The following is a 25,979-nucleotide window of genomic DNA, read 5'->3' on the forward strand; positions in this document are numbered from 1 at the left end:
TTTCCTATCATTATCAAATTAAGGGTCACTTTGTTGCTGGGTTTGTTTATCACTCAACAACTGCGTACAGATGTCTAAGCTCTTTTCTTGATGGTCCTTGAAGAGTTCAGAGCAGATGGTGCTTTTGATTGAATGAGTTTATTCGGAAATAATAAAAGAGAGGCCAAACCATTTCTTTTTATCTGCAGGTAGAGGTGGTGACTCCATATGTACCAATAAAACAAAAATATGAACACTGTGAAGGATTTCAACAGTGAAGCTCAGTCTGCTGTGCTCCTGGGTTGGTCAATGGGGATTTTCAGCCTGTTGGTGCAGATGAAAAGCAACTCAGTATCTCTCTCCACTCTCTCTATGAGAAAAGTATGACTCATACTTCTAATTTCTAACTGTAACTTCCTGTTTATGGATAAACAGTGAAGGAAGTTCAGATTACATAATTCCCAGTTGTCCTTTTGTATCTTCTGAACAAGTGCCAAAAACTCAAGGATGGAGTAATTCAAGTTTTTGGCATGATGAACTGCCAAATGCTTCTCTGTTCATTCGCAATAACAATTTTAGTGAATCATAGCACTTTAATTTGTGCTAATGATGCAGTACAAATATTGACGTAAACAAATATTGATGTTCCCAAATTCTTAAATGGAAAATGTCACCAAAGAGTTTAACTATGGATAATGTACACAATACTTCCATTACCTCATAGGTTAAAGTAAGAGCTATAAAAAACAATTCAAGACATATTGTGTGATTAAGAAAACACATGGATATCAGTTCTTAGGCAACAACCTAAATTGATATGCTCATATAAAAGTTTGAAGTCTCACATGATTCAAATTAAAGCTTGGTATCACTTCAAGGTTTACAAATCTCTGTAGGACTCAACTCTAGCTTTTTGTCACAAACAGTGAGTCTATGTATCAAATCATGTTTAAAGTGGGAAATTCTTGCAGTCCAGTAAATCAAAATCAAAATGAAGTGGTAAAACAATGTTATTTCAGGAGGTTATGCTATGCTTTAATTCTTCAAATATGGAATTCAGGCTTTAATTCTTGCAAACAAGAAGGCTTTTAACTAGCATTTTAATAAGTGGGGTCAGTCCAAAATCCGCTGTTGAAGGCAAAATATAAATAGCACAGGAAAGTTCCCTAAAGAGGATTATAAAAATGATCCTAAATAGAGACCATAGTTTAATCAATATGGATGCAATTGCTGGCTGAATGCTTATTTCATCCTCATTCTGAAAAGAGATTAAAAGGCAAATATAGTTTCATAATGGGCCTCGTACTGTGAGCATTGGAAACCTACATTTTCTGCCATTTCTGGTCATGTGACAAAATGTGAGGACAGTTGTAGGGGTTTTTGTTCATGTTGCCAGCTTACTGTTTATTAAAGGATAACTTTTTTTAAAACACATTTTTGTATTAAGATATTAAGGGATACTGCTGTACGTGAGCATCAATGTAACGCTATGTCCACTAAAAGTTCTTGCTTTCGCCACAGACGGGCTCAAATTGTTTACAACTTTTCTCACCTTTTAGCTTAAGTCTGTCAGTTTATTATTGTGTTCAAGGTTAAGTCTTGTTGTAAAATCTGTATATCCGTATACTCTGATCAATTAAATACGGAGGGCGATGAAATTCAAAGACCTCATCCACATAGTCAAAATCATCTAAATATTCAGCCTTCACACTGGAAATGTTATAGATTACACTAAGCTATGCTTTCTGTACTCCAACCCAACAAATTCTGCTCTGCCAGTGTTTCCACCGTTGTCATCCAGGAACAAATCACCTCGATTTGTTCCTGGACTTCTCCTTGAGCAAGACTCTTATAATAAGAATTGGACCCTATCTTGGCAAAAACAAGCACTTTCAGTGAACTTTATTCACGGTGCCAGCATCCATAGCATTGCATCCTGTGATCGGCTACCATCTATACCGGTCTCACTCAAAACTAGACAAATTTCAGAAATTGTTGTTCCTATTAGTCATTTAGACACAAAAACATGGGAAAAAAGGCTTGAAAAATACCGAAGGAACCCTTTAAATGTGATTAAACCACACCCACATGCCATTAAATGTGATTGTTGCTTATTTGGTCAGTAATATGAAATGTTATAGAGAACATTTTAGGGCCTTTAAAGGTTTTAATAAAGCCCAAATGCCATGTTCAGGTGTTAATAAAACTATTAGCAGTTGGTGTATTTGTTGTTTTGTATACCTCAACATTTGGTATGCCACATCCTGCTGCCAGATAAAGCCTTTCCAATCAAGTTTCTTCCAATTGCTCTGTAATAACCCTACGTGCCCTGGGCTCAGTAACATCATCTCCCAGACACTCCTGCTGTTTCTGCCCCGTAGCTGCCTGCTATTTCATTTTAAATGCCACTTCAGACCCAGTTTAATGACACTGCCCAAACCACTACAGTGCTTTTTAATAAACAACAATATAGCACTTTTCACATAATTCCACATCAATTGACTGGAGCTGCAGTGCTTTGTGGTGGTTCTAACAGATTGTAAAGCATTGTCACTAACAAAGGAAGACTTGTCACAGTGGCAGGTTTGTGTACGGTTTGTGTCTTTTTGTTAACACATTAGGGAACGACCTCCAAAAAAATTACAATTGGGAGGAAACATAATGTCAGCAGATGTAGAGGCTCTTAATGTTTGACACAACAAACCCAAAGTGGTTCCTGCAGTTTGACCATAGCTGCCATTAATTTAAGTCATCTTTATCGGTCCGTCCTCTCTTCATATTTTCGTTTGTTTCTCTTCAACTAATTGGATTGTGCTTTTGCAGGACTACGCTGTGTCGACCGTGCCTGTGCTGGAAGGGCTGCACCTGAAAAGCTTCTGCAGTATGGGAGGACCAGGCCTCATTGTCATCGGCTCCAGTGAACCAGCACAGAAGGCCCTCAAAGTATGGAGTATGTGTTGTATGTGCAGTAAACACATCGTCCCATTGCTATGCTTCTCCCAGCTGTGGTCATAGAAACCACTGAATCAATGTCGTGCGATTTGTTTTTATAACTAAGACGCAGCAATTTTTTGTTTGACTCTTGGCTCGATACTGTTGGTATTAACAGTCCTGTTCTTTTTTTTATTTCTCCTGCTCTGCAAAGTATTCAGCAAGAATAACACTACAAGACAGGACATTACAGGTGTTGATTCAGAGCAGACTCCCTTACTTACAACTTGATTACTGCTTCCTACTGCAGGCACATTGAGACCATCGGTCACCTTAATCCTTCATCATTAATTCATATTCTCAGCAAAGGTGAGGGGATTGCCCCTGGCGCTCACACTCCAGCATCAATTACAAAGGTATTCCATTTAGCAGCTTGAGCTCATTACCGCATGAAAGGCTTCTGAATCAATCTAGCTCCATCGTAACAATCGGACCCAAAACAGTCCTAAAAGAAATAATCCAGGGGATGATGAAGGACTGTGAACAAGAGACAGTTTACAACCTGACAGAGGCAGATTGGTCGTTTTAGAGACAGTGATAAATCTCAGCCCATCCCTCTGATGGAATTATTCTTAAAAATTCCCAAACATCAACACATGACACTGTATGTATTCTCTCAGCACACATGACTAAAATATAGTGCAATATTTAAAGTTGTGTTTACACAGCGTAGACCTGAATGCTTTATGTTTATTTACATATGTATGAAGACTTACACACAGGCACACACACACACACCCTTGGCCTTGACATATCACTTCTGGCAGGGCTCTTCATTTGCCTCCCAGTGTGATATCTCCCCCTACTGGCCTTACCCTACACAAGGTTACTTTAAGTCAAGTAAAAGCCACTTAGTGATATCTCATGGGGCAATTAAAAGCAGACCATCTGACACAACATCCTAACAAAGCCACATACTTGAGACCAGCACAAGGTCATGCTTGTTGGTTTTTCTATAGCTGAAGTGTACACAAGAAGTTAAGAATCTATGCTTTAAGGCATGTGATAATTGATTTTATATTCCAGTATTGACTCGTTAAGATTCCTGCCTGTTTGATCCCCCAGTAATGAGCTAGTTGGAGCGAGGAGTAGTGAAACTTAATTGTCTGCTCGCTGTCTAATCACGGCTTACGTCACCTTCTCCTACACTAATTAGACACTATTTTAAAGGACTTTTAACGACACAGGATTTGTAATTGGGTAATGTCCTTTTGGTGGTCTTTGTGGGGCGAATGAGATATCATGAATGCTGTTTTAATGAATTCAAAGTGCTTGTTTTGCATGTGGATGCAGCTCTTATGGCAATGAGGCTCCTTATGTCTGTGCACCCTTGGACAAAGACACTTGTACAAATTAAAGTTGGAGCCTGACTAATTATGTTTGTCTTTAGGAAGCTTATAGCATTTTATTCAGACAAGAGAGGAGACCCTGGCCTGTAGAGTAGAAGGTCTGTACATGTATCTCACTGATATCTGGTTAAGAAGGCTGTTGATTTACACTCTGTTTGGCTGTCTGTCTATATCGGGGATGTGTGCTCAGAATGTGTATATGTGTAGGCCAGGTGTAGTCCCCTGTCTGTGTTTAGCTCTCCCATGGGTGAGAATACACGTTGACCGGATGGATTTCATCATCCATCTGCCGCTGTCACTGCCAAGCTTCACTTATGAAGTCATCATCCTGAAATATCTGCAGCAATCACTTCCTGTTCTCTCACACACTATTCCCTCCTTATATTGGACTGCGGGGGCAGACTTTAGATCCCACTCAGCCCTGTTTCATTCATGAGGTCATTGCTCACTACTGGTCAGGGTTTGATCTTCACCTCAAGGGTGTTTGCACATTTATAAATAATGAGGTGACAACATGGTGAAGTTTATATTTAGGATGAGTTGTGTTTGATGACCAAATCCTGTAGACGAGTAAGATGACCATAATATACACTTTTTATGAGTTTTGATATTTGATTCAAATTGATGGGTTATCTAGTATGTTTAATATCCTTCAGCAGCAAAGAGCAGCTGGAGGTTAGACATTATACTATTGTTGACCATATTTACCATTTTGTTTCAGTATGCTAGCATTGGGTAATTGGCACAAGTCATTAGAAAGTAGTTAACCAGAGCATTTGTTAAAGTAAAGTAAAGGTTAGAATTTATCCTGGACGGGGTTGAGATGTTTTGGTTCAAACTAAATAGTAGACGACTGACCAGCAGATGTACCTTCTTTGAGGAGTTTGCATGTTCTCTCCATGGTAGCGTGGGTTCTCTCCGGGTTCTCCGGCTTCCTCCCACAGTCCAAAGACAAGCAGCTTAGGATAATTGATGGTTACATTGCCCGTAGGTGTGGATGTGAGCGTGAATGGTTGTCTGTCTATATATACTGTATGTTAACCCTGCGATAGTCTGGCGACCTGTCCAGGGTGAACCCTGCCTTCGCCCAATGTCAGCTGATAGGCTTCTTTCCCCCCGCGACCTTTAACAGGATAAGCAATAAAAGATGGATGAACAGCTGACATTGCCATGCTGGGAGTCACACTGTTGGGTGAAGGAAAATGTATCATATCTGAAAGGGCCCATATGTGGCATCTGAACACTAGGTTTCCTTGCCAATGATGTCTCTGAGTCAGCTGCAGCAAGTAATATCATACGTGACAGTATACGGTCTCTGGTTTGTTGCCCTGTTCATTCATAACTTAAAATTAACAATATAAGAAATGCGATTTGTTCATTGTTTTCCGATTTCTGTTGCTTTATTGGTATTATCAGAGATGTTCTACAGAGGGAAACATGAGTCAAGGAGCAACATCAAACAAGTATTGTGCATCGACAAGAACCAATTTAAGTTCAATTTCCACTCTGTAGTTGGAAGCGGTCTCAGTTCGGATTTGTCTTGTTCATGCGTGATAGGAAGTATTGTACAACTTTTAACGGCCTCCAGGGAAGGATTACTACAATGAAAATATTCCTTTCTGGGGCCAAAATACAGATGATGCTGAGGACCACTGTGCACAGTATCGGGTCCAGTAAATTGTCAGTGTTTTTGTTAACTGGTCGAGATTGCCCAGGGGGGATTGTATTACCTTCCTGTAATTTTTTTGTTTTCGCAACTCTGAATGAGCACGTTCTGCAGCCCAGTTACCACTCGATATATGAACTGGACCTCGGCCACTTACCAAGAGTAAGTTGCTGTTGCTTTGTATGTGGTCTTGGTCAAGGAGGATTGTGTAGAAGCTGCGGTTCTCCATTATTTTTTATTGCTGAAGAAAGACACACAAATCTGAGGCATACTTAACTACATGTTAGCGAAAAGCTTCTGGTAATCTAATCTAATAATTCCTTAAAAAACATACAGTAACCAAAATAACCTGGCTGTCCTTGATTATTTTATCTCATGAACCCTGAGATTTAAGTGTTGTTGTTAATGTTATTGTCTATTGTTGCACCACCTGCCATGACATATTCCTTGTATGTGAAAACATACTTGGCAATAAAAGGTTCTGATTCTGATTCTGATTTAAATAAATCAAATGACCCTTATGAAAAATAGTTAGTAATCTGTTCTTATATTGACTGGTTGCACCCACTAACATTGAACAGAGAACTAACTGGTCCTTCAGTCAAGTGATTTGTTTTCTGAGGATTTAATTGCATTTCATGGATCAGAACTTTACACAGTGAAATTTTGCTGTAGGACATTTTCCTCACACTCAAAGCATTTTTACTGAGTGAAGCAGGAACTGTGATCTTTGGTGGAGTCCACGTTTATTCTCCCCTCTACCACTCCTAATCCCCCCGTATGTGAGAGACAGTGTTGGCGGTCACGCACATGGACAGTGTTTTCATTTAGGGCTGCTGCAATCACCTAACACACCCATCTGTGACCTGGGAATGTGTCTGGTCTGGTTACACACATACAGACGTATGTGCACAAACTGGATGAACTCCACCCTGCAGCCTTGCACTCAGAAATGGCAACGTCAGCTCCTATGTAACTAGATTTGCAATCGTTTACAGGGACTGTTAATATTCTGTTTTTACATCATAAGATATGGCTGGTCAGCTATGCTATACTGGTGTAATGTATGATTTCTTAGTTTTGTTCACATTGTTGGAGCAACACTTTTAATCTGGTGTTGGCTTCACATGGTACTTCCCAGAGATCACTTATATAACAATGAGTCAAGTCGTGTGACAACTTTTTCCTTAAGATTTCTATTTAATGATGAGATTTATTGCTCATACTAACCACACAATTGTTCTTATTTATTTCCACGAAGCACTGATGCTGCTGCCAGAAACATAAAATGTGTCCCTTATGTGTGCTGAATAGATTTTCCAAAGGAAAGCTTTACTTAGACCAGCACATTTGATATTGTGTTGGACCAGTAGATATCTATTTACATGACAATAACTCCGTTTTTTCAAGGCACAAGGCGGTTGAGTGCTTTTAACTTATTAGGCAAGTAATATCCTGCTCCTCCCATCTACATGACTAATTTGGAAAAGAGAAACAATCAATCAACTTGGGAAAAGGAATGGGATTCCAGGGATGTCCAGAATAAACATCTGGTGTCAGAACCTACTCAACAGGTCCCTGGCACCAACCTCCCAAGGAGACAGTGGTTAAGCTCTCAGCAGATTCAGGACTGGCCACCAGCCCCTGTAACCAGCAGCAGCCCAAGCCCACTGTGTGCTTGTGGAGAGGAGCAAACAATGGAATGGATCATTGAAGCTTGCCCTTTTCAAAGACTGAAAGGAGGATTCTGCTTGGCCCATTTGCATTCGCTAAATGAACAAATAACTGCAAAGTAATCCATATTTCTATATAATTCACGAAGGAATAGGCCTTTCCTGTCTCAGTAAAGGCCCTGGTCATTTCTTGTTGCAACAGATCCAGTGGGTCAGTCATAGGCCACTTTGTGCTCACAAATCTCACATTTTCCGCCCACATTTGAGTTTGTGCCATCACAACAGCCACTGCCCCAAACCGATATGTGCGTCATGCTAGACGTCATACATTTTATATTTTGGATTATGTGTTGTCCCATAGGTGGCATTTGTTTATTTTTGTGAGTGAAATCTACAGATTTGTTCAACGTTTTATAAGTTACCTTTTTTGACTGATTATCATTAGAAAACAGCCAACTTATCCTGCTCTTGTTTAAAGATGAAAGATGATCGCCAGAAAGAGGAGCAATAGAAAAGCAGATGGGAGGTCTATATCTGGTGCAAAAATCTCACTTCTCAAAATACCTTTTCTGAATGTTGAGGCTTTGGATTTTTTTTTTTTACTCGCTTTCCAGGCCCCCTCCCCTTCTCGTCTCTGAGGTATCCGTCCGCAGATGTTCTGCTCATAAACATTAAGAGGCACCTGTCTCTCCTCTGGTCATAACATCCTCAACCCTGACTTCCACTTGGCAACATGGGCGTCTTCTCAGACTCTCTCCCCCCACTGTCTGTCCCACTTTCAACTCCTTCAGATTACATAAATAACATGACATCTGCCGAGAAAGAATGTCTGTCTGCTCCTGTGTTCTCCATTAAGGCCCCCCGGGCCCCGAGAGTGGTTTGGCCAGCAGAAAGATGTGGTGCTGCCTTTGGTATTGTGGCCTTGCTTCAGACTTAAAGTGCCTGATAGTCTGAATAACTGTTTTCTGTCTGTCTCTCTGAAAGTCTCCCTGAAGGACTCTGCACAGCCTGCCGTTAGTTTACATAAATGTCTATTTCCTGTCTGTCTCCTATCTGTGTGTGTAGATCATGCAGCAAATGAGTGACCATCGCTATGACAAACTGACAGTGCCTGATGACTACGCTGCCAACTGCATCTACATGAACCTACCTAATAAGGGGCATGTGCTGCTGCACCCCACCGCAGAGCAGTTTCCAGAAAGTGCAAAGGTAATGCTCAGCTCATGTCACGTCTTCACACAGTAACGTTGTCTCACACACACAATAACATTCTTTTACAATCCTGAGGTTAGAACTTTGGGAGGAAGAAACACTTTCAGGACAACAAGGCTGGTTTAGTTGCTTAAATTTAAAGAGCACTTGCCTTTGTTACTCTCTATCCTGTCAAGACCGCTGAGATAAACGAGTGGCCGGAGAGGGAAACCCTCCAGTGTGTGGTTGTTTTACACAGACTGCCACAGGTCAACCACATCTGGCACTGTGTTGTATAACAAAAGAACCTCCAGTTTAATGTGAAGTGACCTTTTGTGGGCATGGTTCACAGATTAGGGACATGAATGGTCCTACAGAGAGTCAGCGTTTGGTTTGTTCGCCTTGGGCTGCTGTAGAAACATGGCCCATAAGAGGACCTTCTCCATTTGTAGTTATAAATGGCTCATTCCAAGGTAATGACAACATGAATATTCTTGTTTTCAGGTACACTAAAGAACACTAACGAAAACATACTTATTAATAAGATATTCCATTTCTGCCGATAGATCCCCTAAATACTTAACACTGTCCCTTTTAAAGGTGCTGTAATCAATATGGGACTATGTGAAAGCACCAGACTGTGCAGCTCCACAGGGTGTTCTTAAAACCCATCCTGCCCAGCAGTAAATAGCAGACATACAAAGTTAGCAACCAGCTGGTAAACATTGTGAAGCATACAGCTGATATAGATATTTAGCAGATATTTGCCTCAAAAGCAGTTGGAGACCAAACCCCCAGCTAAGAAACTAAGTGAATGTTGGACTTACATTCATCAAACTTAATTCAAAAGAAACGCTATTGTTGCTCCATATCTGCTGGATGTGTCAATAAGCTACTGTTTGTTAATACATTTTCCATATTAACTTGATAGTATTTCCGTGTGGTGTCTATAGCTTTTTGTTGCGGTGTTCGCTAAGTGGACCAAGTGCAAGTTTAAGTATCTAAAATTACTTTGTATTTAAACTAGCAAATCACAAAATGATACTTGTTATGTATTATTTACTATATCTCTTAAAACTATTTATTTGGAGGGTCCACATGGCCCAGCGGTGTAAGGTCTACTCTAAAGTAAAGTAGGCAAGATTAGGCAAAAGAAGACAAAATGTGATGCTTCCCCCGACTGCACCAATTTCTGGTGAAAGTAAAATTATGAACTATTGGTATGGCATGTGTTCTTTGTTAAACTGTAGATGCTGTATGCTGGCTCGACACGCCTAGTGTACTCCAACAGTGTCTCATAACCTTTCTAAATAATAAGTGACCTGCTTGCAAACAACATCAAAACGTGCCACTGATGATGCTTGCATATTGATTCCAACTGTAGTTCCCTGTGAAGGACTTGTTATTGTCTCTCTTTGTCTATCGGGGTTGGAAAAGCTGAGCAGTAGCCATGTCATTAAGATGCCTTGGGGTCACTCCTCATCACAAGTAAAAAGGATTCTCAGAGGATCCAACCCAGCACCCTACAATCTGCAGAGACAGTTCTCCGACCTCACAATGTACTCTGTGGTTAAAACCCCTACCTCCACCATCTATTTTTAGAGGGAAGAATTTACAAAATTATATGTCTTTGGACTTAAATCCATGGCAATGGCTCATTTCTTTCCAGGAAGATTAACTGAGGGAATTCAAGTTGCGCATAATGGAAATCTATTTGTGTATCTTGTGCTTCCTGTTTCCGAAGCACCTATTAACGGTCCATTTCAAGCAATATTTGAGGAATGCATGTTAGGTCCATGATCCAGTTTCCTTTTTGATGTTCAAATCCACCAGAAATTGGCCTGGAACACATTTTTGGTCCAAACCTCTGTTTAAATAATTGGAGACTATGAAGTGGAACAATATGAATAGCACATAGTGGATAGTTGTCTATCATGCCTTGCTGTACAGTAAGTCCACAGTTGTGACATGTTTCTCAAGGGAACTTGTTGCTGCTTTCTCGAATCCTTGTCTGTCCTAATCTCCGGTCTATTTTTAGTTGGCTTGTGAAGTTACATAAGAGTTCCACATTAACAAAGGCAGGGGGTCATGAGGGAGGATTGGTGGGGGTCGGAGGGGGTGTAGACAGGGCATCTTTAATGGTTAGCAGTGGCGACAGCTCTGGGGGGTTAAGTTTGGAGAGAAAGAAACTGAGCAAACCCTAGTGACATTTAGCAGCTACTTCTGGGTGAGACCATGCCACCCGCTGACCCAACATACTGTATAAATATCACCTGAAGTAATGAGAACTTGGTCCAATGTATATCTAAATGCGGTCAAGAATTCACATGTATAAAAAAACATAGTAATTACAACAAATCACAATGTCAATGATCAGTTATGTTTGAACATCACCGTGCCAGCCACGACACATAATAAAATAGATACAAAAGGGTGTTGCCATTGTTAGTTAGCTAACATTCTCTCAGATGCAGTATGGTGTGGTGAGGAAATATATTCCTAAATGCATTACATTTGGATTCATAATGTCAGGCAGTGATGGGTAAGAGTAAACAGAGTATTTATTTTAGTAATCAGCTGACAGTGGCATAACTCATATTTACAGCCCAGTTGATTTTGTCTTCTTCTTTAGAAATGTTGTGTTTTCGTTCTCATTTATTTGCTCATTCACTAAAAGTGAGCAAACTGGTGGCCGGGCTTTGCCAAAATGCCAGGGCAGATTTGTTTGGTCCCAGTCCTGCCCTGGTAATCCCTTAACTCATCTTGTGTCATGAGCACATTTTTTTAATTTATACAGAAATTGTATAGAAATATGGTGGTATAATGTGGTCACAGAAGAGTATGATGATGCAGTGCCATTGATTAACGGTTTTGGGAAGAGAAAAGTTATAAGGCACATGAGAGTGGTGTCTTTAAATACGTCATTTGGATCACCAGAGGCTTCGTCAGCCATATTGCATCATGAGATAAGAATTTGTCTAGCTGGTCCCTCTGTGCTGCAAGGCCTCGCTCAGTATCACAGCAGGGTTGAAATGAGAGTTTAACAGAAAAAAAAAAATTGGGGTTTGGAAGTCTAGTAGGAAAACACTGGTTTTCTTCTGGAAAAGGTCCACAGAGTGACATACTACTTTACGAGGGTCTTTTGAGAATGGCGTAATAGTTCTCACTCCCATCTTTTTTATATATTTTGCCGGGAGACCAGGAAACCTTCTTGAATGCTTGTTCTCCTGCTTCACAATTTGTGTCTCACTTTGTGCAGGGTGTTTATATGACAGAACATTACAAGTTGTCAAGAGGAGTAAACAAACCTAAGTGTTGCATAAGCTCTCCCTTTCTGTCTAACTACTGCCAACTGAGCGTACGCTACGTCAGTCTTTTCTAAAGGGCTTGTTGCAGTGCTGGCCGGTCAATACCGATAACACCGGCCCACAGATGTGGTACCCAAGGGCAGAGGCAGGAGGCAGGAACAGCTGTTGCCATTAAAATATCTATTCAGGATTTGATTTGATTTGTATGTAGAAGGTTAGGTTCTTGATTCCCAACTGTATCATGTTTAAACATCTTTCTCCAGTGATAGCTAGCTGGACACTGATCTGTTGAATTTCAGTTGACATCATTTTATTGTAGCCTTGGATAGGTTAGAATAATCTAAAAGAGCAGGATATTAGGAAGTTTTTCCAATGATAGTCATGTCTGTTTGTCCCACAGGTGTTCGAGAAGTTGAAGGACTACATGCTGATCCCCGTGTCCAACTTGGAGAAGGTCAAAGTGGATGGAGCCCTCACATGCTGCTCCATACTCATCAACAAGAAGGCCAACGTCTGAGGGGATAACCAAGCGGAGCCTGTATTCAATCACCGAGGATCCCGAGGTTCATCAAAACTATCTTGTAATTTAGAGGAAGAATAGAGAAGTTCACTTTTGCTGAGGTTACAATGAAAATATAAATTGGAGGGAATCATCTGGTCCCCCTTTTCCCTCCAAACACTCAAATTGCATTTAACTTTCTTAAAAGTCTGTGAATAGATCAGTTGACATGAAACACAATTATCTTTAGGTAATGTTATTACATCAAAATGAGTCTTATTTTTCTCTTGATTTGACAACTCTAACATTTTCTTTCAAAAGCTGAATACAAGGCATAATGGGTCATGAATTCTCCCCACATCAAGTCATAGTATCTTTCTTGACAGTATTTACTTCAATTAGTCTCAAAACTAATCAAATTTGATTCAAATTAATCTGATCTCAGGTCAGAGGACGAGTAGACCATGTGCTATGTTGAGCATGTTTTAACGTTATTTCGGAGCAAGATGGAGGGAAAAGATCCTGCTACTTCTGTAATATGACAACCATAAACAAGGTGAATTATTGCTGGTTCTTTACAGTTGGTGCTGAGTACATTTCATGACCCTACATTATTTCAAAACAACTAACTTTATAAAAATGCATGGCTGACTATGAGATTGTTTTGATTTCTCCTATTGAAAATACAGTTCTTAATAAGCTTTCTGAAGATATGAGCTGTAGGTATGATTGCACTGTTATAATTATTCATGATTGATACAAATACTGCCATTGAGACCTTAGGTGCTCTTACTTTTCATGACTATTATTTACTAATCATTGCTATTTTGTGAAGCAATTTGGCTTCCCTCCTGGTGAGCACTTGGTTAGATTTATATGAGGATGCAAACACATTGATCTGTGCCAACCCTACAGAGGACAGATAAAAGCTGTCTTTTTGGGGAACGTATGTTTTCATTCCAATAAGATGAACTAATCTTTCTTTCATTCCAACATAACACCTCTGCTCTCCTAAATGTACGACGTCTATATGATAAACCAATGCCATCTCTCCTTCTCAATGATAGTGAATACACTGTAGTTTTCTCACTCCATTGGTTCTGCCAGTGTTGTCGATTACATACTTTTTTTTATGTCCCAGAGCATGCTGTGAAACTGATGTTCAACTAAATCCAGTACCATTAAATGTGAGTGCAGAGTGTCTGCACTCTGTTTCCTTGTGGTCGTTTCAAACAGAAGTTTAAAGGATGTCGCTGTGCTCTGTTTTGGTGGTCTTATCTCTGTTGTTGCTGAATTCATGTTTGAGGCCTGCAGATATGACAACATAGGGCATGTAAACAAGTGAACTGTACATACACTATGGACTGTACACGCTGAAGCCCATCATACTGTATTTGAAACCATCTTTTTTCTCAATATGATTGTCAGTGAAAGTTGAGGAAATGACATCAGGAGGTGATTCAACGTCCCTCTGTACACGTTTGCATATGGGCAACTGGGCAGTGACGAAACATGGAAAGAATTCCTGTTGGGAGGAAAGGCTCTCGTACACCAGTAAACACTGACTCTTTTAAACTTTCTCTGTCTTCCTGTTCCCTTCTCCACACTCTCTCTATCCCACACTCTCTCCTATTGCCTCATAGACGGTCCATGCTAATTTATGGCCATGATATCACCGTATATTTGATGGCCTGCGGTTAAAGTGTGACACTCGTATATTTTACAGAAGGCGGCTGGCTGGATGCAGGATGATAGCATAGTTGCATAGCATCCAGTTCTGATGCTCACGCAGTTACTCCAGAGGGCTCAGCCAGGCAGGACCAGTCACACACTGTCTGATTATTACGCTGTCAATCCTTGGATTATATCTAACATTGTCATCCCCTCACTCATTGCTCCAAATCAACCAGCGGTTGTAGAGCTTTGGGGCGCCATTAACCTTTTCACTGATTTAAATTGAGAACATTTATTACATGTTTGGCTCTCAAGGTTGTCTGTGATTAACTGCTCTTGAAGATGTATGTTGACTTTGTTGAGGGTTTATTCCTCCTTTTACTAATCCCCTCACTCATCATAGTTGTCATGATGTTGTGATTGCTTTTGTTCCAACCAAGGTCTCTTTGATTTCATACAAATTGTGAGTGATAATTATTTGAGCCATCTTAAATTGAGCCTTTCGTCTACATTGTGTAATAAATTAACATCTAGTATTCAACTGTGTTGTGCTTTCTTTCTTTTAAAACAAATCAGGTTTAAATTAGCTTCAGTTGTGGAGGTTCACGTTATTTCATGGTATTTCATGGTAATGAATTTAATTTTCAATCATATCTAGTTTAACAGCTTTTGACAATATATTTACAGCTATAGCCCTCAAGGACGAGGTTGGTTCAGGTGGCTTCATCAGGTGAGATGGAACACAAACCTGAAGTAAAATCAAACTGTTCTTTCATTTTTTGTAGAATAACTAGCTTTATGTCCCATTATAACTGTTTCATGTCCCTTTGAGTTCTGCTACCACCTAGTGACACCCAAATGTAAGACAGTCCAAGATACGGTTTGTATCTCGGCACAAATTGGTGCTTGGTGCATTTGGGTTGGTTGTCAGTTAAAATTGCTTGAATCTCCGATAATAAAGTAGAATATACCGGTGAAAGTCCAAAAACAGCTTTTCAAGGTTTATTGTCAAAATAGAAACCTGCATAATTAACTAAAAGCTGAAAAGTTAGTCAAAAAATAATAGAAAATTGAAAACATCTGAAAAAAAAGAAAAGATTATCGAGGTCTTTCGGAAACAGATCATTTGAAATGGTAATAACATATATACAATTGGCTCATGTAAAACTTGGGATGCAGTGACACTCCACCTCAAACTGATCATATTTTCACATACTTGACACAAGGTGACAATACAATCAACATTTTTCATTTGAATATATAATCCTCTCAAAAGAAAGGTATGGTAAGGTAAAAAAAAAAAAGATATGCTAAGCTAACTGCTGGCTACCATCTGGTAATCAGTGTTAGCAGGTCTTATAAGTTGCAGTCTTCTTGACTACCGAAAACACCTTTTCTTTTTTTCTCACAAAATATATCGTCATCTATGGTTCTCTCTTGTGGACATAAAAAGACAGCAGTGTAGAGACCTGTATATACAATTACCAATATAAAAGTTATATTACAATATAGCATGCCTAATTATCGTCAACAACATTTTAACCAAAAGCTTGAACTGTCATAGAAAAGTTATGTTCTTGTTCTCAAATGTTGATTTGTCCACCTTTTCAGAGAGACTGTAATGATGGAAGAGAGTATGCCATGATTACAACTAATCCCCATTATTATACTATGAATACATGGTAACACACCTTTGTTCAAGCTTCTGCACCAGTGGAAGTTGTGATTCTCTACATTTAGCTACAGGGGAAATTAGTATAGAGGTTGCCCAGCCCCCTGGTAACAGTGACCTTGCAGTCGAATCCGTCTGCAGGCTCCGCCAGATGCAAGTAGGAATGGTTAAGAAAGTCACTGCCTGAGCAGGGCGGGATACAGACAAAGCCATCAGTGCAGGAACCGTGACATGTTTGGAAGAGCTCATCACTCATCTCCGGGTCTTCTTTCTCTCCAACTTCCTCGTAGACATACTTGTTTCCTTTTGGGCAAGTAATGACACTGTCTTTGTTCAGAGTCACATAGTCTGGAAAGACTTCCGTCCTTTGGCTTCCATCGACCTGTTCTCCACTGCAGAACTGTCTTTCTAATGACGGGAGCTTGGAGGATCCCCCTGATGCTTTCTCTAATGGGGAAACCTCATCTTCAGACATTATCTCTACCACAGATGAAGTGGTTTCATCAGAGTACTGCTTTGCTGTTATCGGAGGATTCTGTAGTGTGATCACAAAGTATTTCATTTTGAACACCTTGGAACTCTGACGCACATTGAACAGGGTTGGAATTGATCTATCACTCTTAATTTACATATAATTACTTGTGTTCTACATATTTCCTAATTGATATCTGAATTTATACAATCATAAATATAATCCATAGCTACTACTGTTACATTTATATTGCATCTATTTGGCAAAATTAGTAATCGTAAAAATCTATTTTTCCCACTGGGGAAAAAAACATCTTAACCATTTGGAAATGCTGGTGCACGTATTAGGAATTATGCTATTAAGTAAAATTATTTACCCATTGCGGCCCATTGACCTCTGTCAGAAAACCGTGGAGGACTTTGTCAAGGTTGGGCACCGGCGGCCAAAAATACAGCTTGAGTTTACTATAAAATCACACAAAACAACAGACAAGAAAATCATCTTCAAACAATGTGGAATGTTATATAAAGAATTCGTTAAACATGTTGGATACTAATAGTAGTAGAAATGGTTTTATTTAATCATAATAAAATACTTTTAGGGTTGATTGTACGGTACAAATTACTATCCGTTAAAAAAAAAATGGAGAAAGATATCATGAGTATTTTTGTTATATTTTTTCCTACCTGAGGTACGTGGAAAACAAGGATATGAGGATAATGGCAATTGTCAGCATCAAGACAGGTATACACAGCATGAGCAATGAGCCTGTAAAGGTTATTTATACTGCATTAAAGTTTGACTGGTTGTGTTTAATGAGATTAACAAAGAACTGAATTTCATAGGTCTATAACGTTGATATTTGTGTATATATATATGTACAAATATTAACATATATATATATATATATATATATATATATATATATATATATATATATATATATATATATATATATATATATCGGCACAACAGTGTACTTTGTACACTACACTACGACAATCGTTATCACATAATCAAATTTGAATACACTGCTTGTGAAATGTAAACAACATAACAACATAAACTGCTGCAGTGTATTATTATTAGCATTTGTCCGTCTCAGTGAGATCTTACCGATATCAGCAGGGGTGTCGCCAGTAAGCACATTTGACCAGTCACTCCAGAGTCCTGAGTAAACGGACCCATTCGGTTTAGCTCTGAACTTGACACTGTAATGGCTACCTGTTGGAACCTCTAGACACGTGCCCGTCTCAGGGCCCTTTAGGGACATCGTCTGGGGACACAATGGTTGATTTTGATATGCAATTGTAAAAACATAAAAGGGCATACTTAGCGATGACATGCTCATTTTGCATTCTTCATTTCCTTTTAGATATATTGATGTTCCCTTGCAATAGTGCCTTTTTATGCATTTGTCATCCCTTTGCTCAATACTGTTTCATTTGCACACATATTCTTTGTATTTCCTCATGTGTTGGAAAATTAAGTTATTTTGCAATATCCAGCATGGTAATATAATATGAGGTAACATAACCAGTATCATGAATCATCTTGCTTATTAAAGTTGTCATTGTATTGTAATACTCCTTATTTTGGAGCCATCTGGTGGTAATATTGACCACTCACAGCCATACTGAACACACAGAAACTTGCCATCAGAATCATTAGTAATAATAATTCACATATATTATATTTACATCAAATTCTACCTATAGTATTTGTTGTATTCTATGACTAAAAATGTTCTGAGCGAATCTGATATGTATAGGGAACACAAACATTTGTAAAAAGATAAAAGATCAAATTGTTTTGCTGTAAAGGACGTCTTACAATCCAGGCTCCCCCCCCTCTGAACTGGTAGCTGACTTCATACTGCAGGTGAGAAGACAGAGACGGAAGAGGCGCTTCCCACTTCAAGCACAACTTGTCTTTCTCAAATGTTCCTTTCAGATGACATGGAGGGGACGTTTGAACTAAAATCAAAAAAGCACACACGATTTGTGAGTAGACAAAGCCATGGAACTACATTTTCTCTGAGGTCAGAAGTCGCAATTACTACTCTAGCTACTAGTAAGTAAAATATGCAGTCTTTAGGCAAGATAGATAACGTAGCTACCTCCATCCGCCTAGCTGTCTGGATAAGCTAACCTTCTAAGAATGCTATGTTCATGAAAAAAGGACTGTTAAAATATGTTTGAGCAAATCCAATTTAGAATTTTTTTTTTAATTCATGTATTAGAAATGTAGATCTATCAGCAATAACCACACTTAAGTTGCAACAAAGTTTAAGTGTCATCGGTGTATTTATGGTGCAACTAACTAGTAATACAGAGTTCTATGAACATCTGCCCCCGAGCAATAGTTGACAAACTGTAATTTGAATGGTTTAGAGGAGACATTTCTCCCCTTTGTCAGATGTCATCACTTCATAATACTTTGTATATGATGAAACAACTCGTGAAGTTAAAGAAATGCAGCTAAAACATGCAAAAGGAACCAGAAAAGAAGCAGAAATCCCTCACCGCTCCTACTGAGAGTGAATTCTTGAGTATAGAAGGTCCTGCTGAGTGGAGCTGAAGCGCTGCTAAGCTTGACTCTGACTCTTCCAGACTCCTCTCCACAGAAATGGCACAGTTCAGTCACATCCCTGTCAGCGAGACACTCTGTCCACTCTGTCCAGCCCACAACTTCACTGTAATATCATCACGTCAGAGCCAAAGAAAACACTTCACTTAACCTTTTTTACCGGTCAGTATAGATTATAATGTGAAATGAAAAGGAAAGTTGTGCAGAGGAAGAGATGACAAACAAAATAGTTTGCAACGTTATTGTTGCTCAAAGTAATGCCGTGTCTAGGTGTTTACTGTCATGTAAATAACTTTGCATTCAACTAAAACTCAATTAAACACGCTGCCACATTAGCATAGCATGATCTGAGGCATTTCATGTATCAATGATGGAAAATGAGTAATGTACCTGAGAAACATCTTGTACAAAAGTGTGTACACGTTCTCTTCTCCATATCGGCTCCCATGCCAACGACAGGTGATATTTTGCAGGTCAGATGTGAAGCACATTAGAGAAATATCATCTGAAAGAAGAGAAAACATTTCTCATCCAAGTGTTGCATTTGTGTCAGGGGAGCTCACAGGGTGAGATGCTGCGTTTTGGAGAGCAAATCTCTTTGCCACTCACTCAGATTCACACTCTTTCTTATTTAGACACACCTGCACTTTGGGGGACCACGGCTCGCACAGGGTGTGACCAGCTGCTCCAGTGTCCTACGTTTGGATTTAAGGCACATCTGACGGTGACCTGGACTTCAACCTCCTCCCCTGGTACCAGAGAGTCTAGTATGCTGCCCTCTTTTGTCTGTAGAAATCACATACTCGATGTAAATGTGAACAATAATATTGTCAAAAATTATACATTTAACTTGATTTTACCCACTGTAATTACTAATGCAGGCCTACGTGTGAAGGCGGGTTACAAATAATACAATGATAAATGAACACAGATCAATTATTAAATCAATATAATAACTGACCAGCTGGCACATTAACTTGGTCCCAATGATATCACTTTAAAAAAAATCTTTTTTTCATGTACTATTCTGTTTTTGATAATGCTGTGCTATTTTGATGCATCGTGCTATCATGCTGTACGTTTTATGACTTTTTTCAATGACTTTTTCCAACATGCTATATACTGTTTTTTATTTCTAGTTCTTTTTTTACTTTATATGACTATATTGCATATTTCCTACTTGGCAAACAGGTCAGTGGATGATGCAGTCATGGGACTGCACTGCATCCTGCAACAACTTGACTCTTTGGAGACCTATGCAAGTTATCCTGTTTGTGGCCTTCAGCTCCACTCAAAATCAAACACAACAGAAACAGACCACAGCGGGCAATCTGGACTGCAAATAGAATCATTGCATCCAGGAAACAGGCAGGACACATCATTGCAGACCCTCCTCCACACCCTGAACAGAGGCTGTTTCCATTTCTACCCTCTGGGAGGCACTACAGAACTCTATTTCAAAATTACAAGGCACAAGAAAAGTTTCTTGCAGCCATTTAATGAGGAACACTGAAGTCATACACTGTCAGTGACCTGAAATCAACAAATGATCCACTGCTGCCGTTATAGACTATTTTAGAGTTGTACAATTATCTCATGGATGTGTCGAGGAGCTGTGTGCATGCGTACCTCTTTTATCTTCTCTCCCAACCCTTTGGATGAGTATCGGATCCGATACATCACATCATCTTTACAGTATTTCGAGACCTTTGTGTGCCATGAAACTTGCAGCTGTCCTGCTTGACCATTGTGGTGTAAAAACACACTGAAGGGTGGATCCAGGAGAACTAGAGGAAAAAAAGATGATAAAAAACACATTTGAGTACATCACAGAATCCATTGAGAAAATAAGAAAAGAAAGAAAGAAAATAATGAACTGGCGTTAAGGCAACAATTGAGGAGGCCCCATGTCTTTCTTGGTGCTTGACCCTATTGACAGGAGTGAAGACCCAATACATACTGGAGGGACATACGTCTGGAGGGACATAAGTCTGGAGGGACATAAGTCTGGAGGGACATACGTCTTGAGGGACATAGGTCTTGAGGGACATAGGTCTGGAGGGACATACGTCTTGAGGGACATAAGTCTGGAGGGACATAGGTCTGGAGGGACATAGGTCTGGAGGGACATAAGTCTGGAGGGACATAGGTCTGGAGGGACATAGGTCTTGAGGGACATAAGTCTGGAGGGACATAGGTCTGGAGGGACATAAGTCTGGAGGGACATAGGTCTGGAGGGACATAAGTCTGGAGGGACATAGGTCTGGAGGGACATAGGTCTTGAGGGACATAGGTCTGGAGGGACATAGGTCTGGAGGGACATAGGTCTGGAGGGACATAAGTCTGGAGGGACATAGGTCTGGAGGGACATAGGTCTTGAGGGACATAAGTCTGGAGGGACATAGGTCTGGAGGGACATAGGTCTGGAGGGACATAAGTCTGGAGGGACATAGGTCTGGAGGGACATAGGTCTTGAGGGACATAAGTCTGGAGGGACATAGGTCTGGAGGGACATAAGTCTGGAGGGACATAGGTCTGGAGGGACATAAGTCTGGAGGGACATAGGTCTGGAGGGACATAGGTCTTGAGGGACATAAGTCTGGAGGGACATAGGTCTGGAGGGACATACGTCTTGAGGGACATAGGTCTGGAGGGACATAAGTCTGGAGGGACATAGGTCTTGAGGAACATAAGTCTGGAGGGACATAGGTCTGGAGGGACATACGTCTTGAGGGACATAAGTCTGGAGTGACATAGGTCTGGAGGGACATAAGTCTGGAGTGACATAGGTCTGGAGGGACATAAGTCTGGAGGGACATAAGTCTGGAGGGACATAAGTCTGGAGTGACATAGGTCTGGAGGGACATACGTCTTGAGGGACATAAGTCTGGAGGGACATACGTCTTGAGGGACATACGTCTTGAGGGACATAAGTCTGGAGGGACATACGTCTTGAGGGACATACGTCTTGAGGGACATACGTCTTGAGGGACATAGGTCTGGATGGACATAAGTCTGGAGGGACCAATCTTTCTGGCCTTTTTGTCTTTTCAGAAGTACTACTCATTTGCTTATATGAAACAAAATAATGTAAAAAGAAAGAAAAGAATTGGCATGTCTATTTTTAAAACGGTCCCTTGATCTCTCACATGAAGAGTGGTTCTATAGGTATCCACGCCACAAGTGTCCCATCTACAACCATGCCCACTGTCTGCTGTGTGTAATGATGTCTGTCTCCATAATAGCCATTTTATTGTAGTGGGACCATTATGAATGAAATTACCTATTGTGACCTCAGAATTGTGCCCAGACCCCTCTTGTGAGGCGACAGTGCCGCCACAGCACCGTGCAGCTAAAGACATACAGAAATCTCCAAATGTCAAAAGCTTTTAATATTAAATCACTGCATGCATTTTCCTAAGGTTGTGGTGATTAAAGTGTTTTTGGAAGAATTGTTGGTATTGTTTAATTCATTCATCTCATTACAATTCACATATAGATTTAGCACCAAATCTCTGTAATAAATGGCATCAGTTCAAATATTGCAACTTATGAGACATGATTAAGTATCCAATGTTCTCACCCCTAACACACTTTCACAATGTATTTCTAATTAAATGATTCATCCATTGATTTTTTTTATTTCTGACCACTTTGTAACATACATAGTTGACCTTTTATTTACCCCTGAACATCTGCTGCCCCCTACCCTTAAAACAAGGAGGGGATGGGAAGAGTTATGCATAAGGCTTCATGTGCGTTTTCTCTTTTTCCAACAAGAGATCGATCTATTTCCATACTCTTTAGTTAATTAATAAATATTGCAAAAAAATAAAATGTCTTACAGTGCTCCTCCACACAGACAGTGCGACTGTAGAGACTGGTGTTGGTGTTGCGCTCCACCACTTCAAGATGTATTTCCACAAACGAGAAAACATCAGACCCAGGAAATGAGCAGATATGGAGTGAATTTCCAACTTCTGTAGTCTGGACAGACATTTCACACCTTTTCTCTCCGGGCAGACTTGATCAGAATAAATGACAAAAATAACAGACATGGCGGTATATATTAAGCAATCAATCAAACCATTTGTAAAGCATCTTTCACAAATGTCAGTGTAGTTTAAAGTGCTCTATGGGTGACTTATAGAGGAAGTAGCACGCATCAGGTTCAAATGTAAATGGACAATTCTAAAAGGAGGAATAAAATAAAGACATCTTTCAAAGGGAAAGATACACAATATTTGGTTGGGTTTGGTTGATATGGGTTTATGACGTTTCTCCTAGACCTGTGTTCTTGTGGAATACAAAGTGGATACGCCAAGACTATGGGACACTTACAGTTCACACTAATACTAATGAACATCAACATGTAACATTAAATCAATAGTAACGAGTCAAAAGTATGAAACACTCTAAACAAAATCAATCAGAGAATATTACATGATATAAGACGTGTTTGAGGTTTCTTAATATACAAGACACAATATATGTATTGTATATAAAACATACCTTTCAAACTTGTAGAGTAAATCATAAGTTCTGTTATCCACAGTCTCAAAGAAGCAGGTAAAATCCTGTTCTGTGCGGGTGAAACATTTAGGATCCTGCTCGTCCTTTAATAGCAAAACATCTGCTCCAGAAATGACAAATATATTAACATTTAAATATAACATACAAAACATGAGCCCCCCAGAAAAAAACACATCCCTGCAATTCAAACAAGGTGGTATATTTTTAACAAGATGTTAAATCGTGTCAACAAGTTAGTGTATTTTTGTTGTGCAAAAACAAGATGTTGCATGCGAACATTAACCATTAATTGCCAGGCCATACATATTATCTTCTACCTTCTACCCACAACATATTATCTTGTTCCCAGAAATTAACTTTTGGTGGCTCTGTGTCATATAGTTAAGTCATTATTTTTAGTGGAAACAAACAGTAAATGAGAAAATGCAGCTGTGAATCGGACTTAACATTAGTTATTAGCGTAATAATTCAACTGTACAAACATGATCCTTCATTGAGCCCTACCTTCCATTGACAGATGTCTGACAATTCCGTCCTTGCAATGTATCCCAGGGACAAAGCCCACTTGTATCCACATGCTCATAAGGAGGATCTCCCACCTGCACGGCAAATTCATTGTAGATTGAGGTGTTATGTATCCTAAACCACCATGGCACTTAATCTAACAACGCACTTTGTATGTGCATTGTGTGTGTTGTCTTTCATGCATGGTTTTGAGTAGGCATGGTGGGGGGGGGGGGGGTCGATCAGTGCTGAGGGTTTGGCTGTGCTTAAAGCAGGAAGCGTGCTTTGTGTAAAGCCTAGTGGAAGTACGCACCAAAAAAGGCAGTTTTTTTTTTTACTGAAACTACGGAAATATTGTATTTCTGTTGACTCTCAAACACACCTTTTTATTAGAGACAATAACAAATGGGAGATGCTGATGATGAAACCTACTAAATGTTTCAGTCCATCATCTGGCTGGGTTTGCTGTTTTTTTCCCCCTTGCTCTATACAAATATCAATTTAAAGGATACCTATGGGAAACACTAGAGATGATGAGAAATGCTTCTCAAACCTTAAACCCATCCCATGATATAAAAACCTGCCAAAATCAAACGCTTTAAAACGAAATATTAACTTGTATGACCAATTTCCAGGAAACGGAGTTTCTGTCTTCCTTAATTGATTGTTTGAGGGTATACAATGAATGAAAGACCATTACATGTTGTTTCATGCTTAAATTACATCAAAATGTCATGAAAAGAGTCATTTGCATCTCAACATAAGTGGTGAACATACAAAGGTTCACCTTGAAAAATGTTGATTAACTATGAATATAATAATTTAAGGACTTATGGATCTGACAACAGCTCTCTATTCATTTTGACCCATCTCTGAAGAAGAGGACAAAAGTCCTGCCTTTTCAAATTAAAAGGCCCAGGTCTGCTGCTGACTGAACAGCCCTGCAACATGTATTCTGGACTGCACAACCTCATTGGATCTTAAACACCAGATAGCATGGACATAACAACCACTACCTCTGGAGAAACCTACATAACCAAAGATCCAACCCACCTCAGCCACTTCCCCTTCCGCTTGGCAAACACTACATGGAAATAAAATGCCTCTTCATCTATAATAAAACAGACGGCCTCTTCCCAAGAGCTCTCTTACTTTCACAGCTGAGCATTGCCAGAGTGCCAGAGCTGTTATCCCGCCAAACAGCACTGTCAACATTCCCTGACAACACATCTCCAATACTGCTCGTATCGGCAGCTCTGCTCACGCTAGGAAATTACACCTAGGCTAGAGTTGATCTGAAACACCCTCGATGCTGTTTCTAGCCAACACACAATAACCCTGACCCCAAACACCTTACCCTCTTACATCAAACTTCCCAGTATATTTTCTTTTGCAAAAATACTTTTAAATAGCCAGATGTGTTTACTTGCTCCTAGCGCTATGTGACCAAATCAGATGGGGTTTCATTAGTGCCCATAGAGCGAGCACTTGATATTCAGCCCTTTTTCAAACAAGGGATAGAAATAATTTTAGTTGTGTTCCCTTATCACACGTTTGTGTTGTTGTATAGCCGGTGTCTTTGTGTGGGAGTCCACAGGAAGCCGGCCCACTGAGACCATGTTTGACAGACAGTTAAGCGCCTGCGGTTGGTTTGTGAAGGAAACCCAGTGACAGATCAGCTCCGTGCAGCAGGGTATCAGTGTTCCTGAACTCTGAAAGGATGCTTTGGCCCCCAGCAGCCTGACCTGTGGTTTCAACATCATTGCTCACTTTTGAGTAGACCAGCGACAACAACAACAACAACAACAAAAACACAATAATCTTTGCTAACGTCAACATCCTTAGTGTCACAGAAACTGCAGTTTATAGCTGAAAACTG

The 25,979-nt window shown here is 39.8% G+C and overlaps 2 protein-coding genes across 6 annotated transcripts in view; one reads left to right on the forward strand and one right to left on the reverse strand.

Moving 5' to 3' along the window:
* Positions 1-14,871, forward strand: part of ddah1 (dimethylarginine dimethylaminohydrolase 1) — a 66,944-nt gene extending 52,073 nt beyond the window's left edge. For all 5 annotated transcript variants that reach the window (XM_034530731.1, XM_034530734.1, XM_034530730.1 and 2 more), the window contains 3 exons: positions 2,803-2,922; positions 8,724-8,867; positions 12,558-14,871. In XM_034530731.1, the coding sequence (XP_034386622.1) occupies positions 2,803-2,922; positions 8,724-8,867; positions 12,558-12,674 (381 nt within the window). In that variant the 3' untranslated portion in view covers positions 12,675-14,871. The remainder of the gene's footprint in view (positions 1-2,802; positions 2,923-8,723; positions 8,868-12,557) is intronic.
* A 433-nt stretch (positions 14,872-15,304) lies between these two features.
* mpl (MPL proto-oncogene, thrombopoietin receptor) lies at positions 15,305-24,338 on the reverse strand. Its single transcript, XM_034531312.1, has 12 exons — positions 24,101-24,338; positions 23,576-23,696; positions 22,909-23,087; positions 20,693-20,850; positions 19,705-19,849; positions 19,454-19,568; positions 19,000-19,169; positions 18,308-18,450; positions 17,591-17,750; positions 17,161-17,242; positions 16,851-16,938; positions 15,305-16,537 (listed from the first exon to the last, which is right to left on the reverse strand). Exons 1-12 carry the CDS (start codon positions 24,210-24,212, stop codon positions 16,067-16,069), a joined length of 1,944 nt encoding a protein of 647 aa, XP_034387203.1. The 5' UTR covers positions 24,213-24,338; the 3' UTR covers positions 15,305-16,066.
* Between the last annotated feature and the right edge of the window lie 1,641 nt (positions 24,339-25,979).

The sequence above is a fragment of the Cyclopterus lumpus genome, chromosome 4 (genome assembly GCF_009769545.1).
Source record: "Cyclopterus lumpus isolate fCycLum1 chromosome 4, fCycLum1.pri, whole genome shotgun sequence".
Taxonomy (NCBI): domain Eukaryota; kingdom Metazoa; phylum Chordata; class Actinopteri; order Perciformes; family Cyclopteridae; genus Cyclopterus; species Cyclopterus lumpus.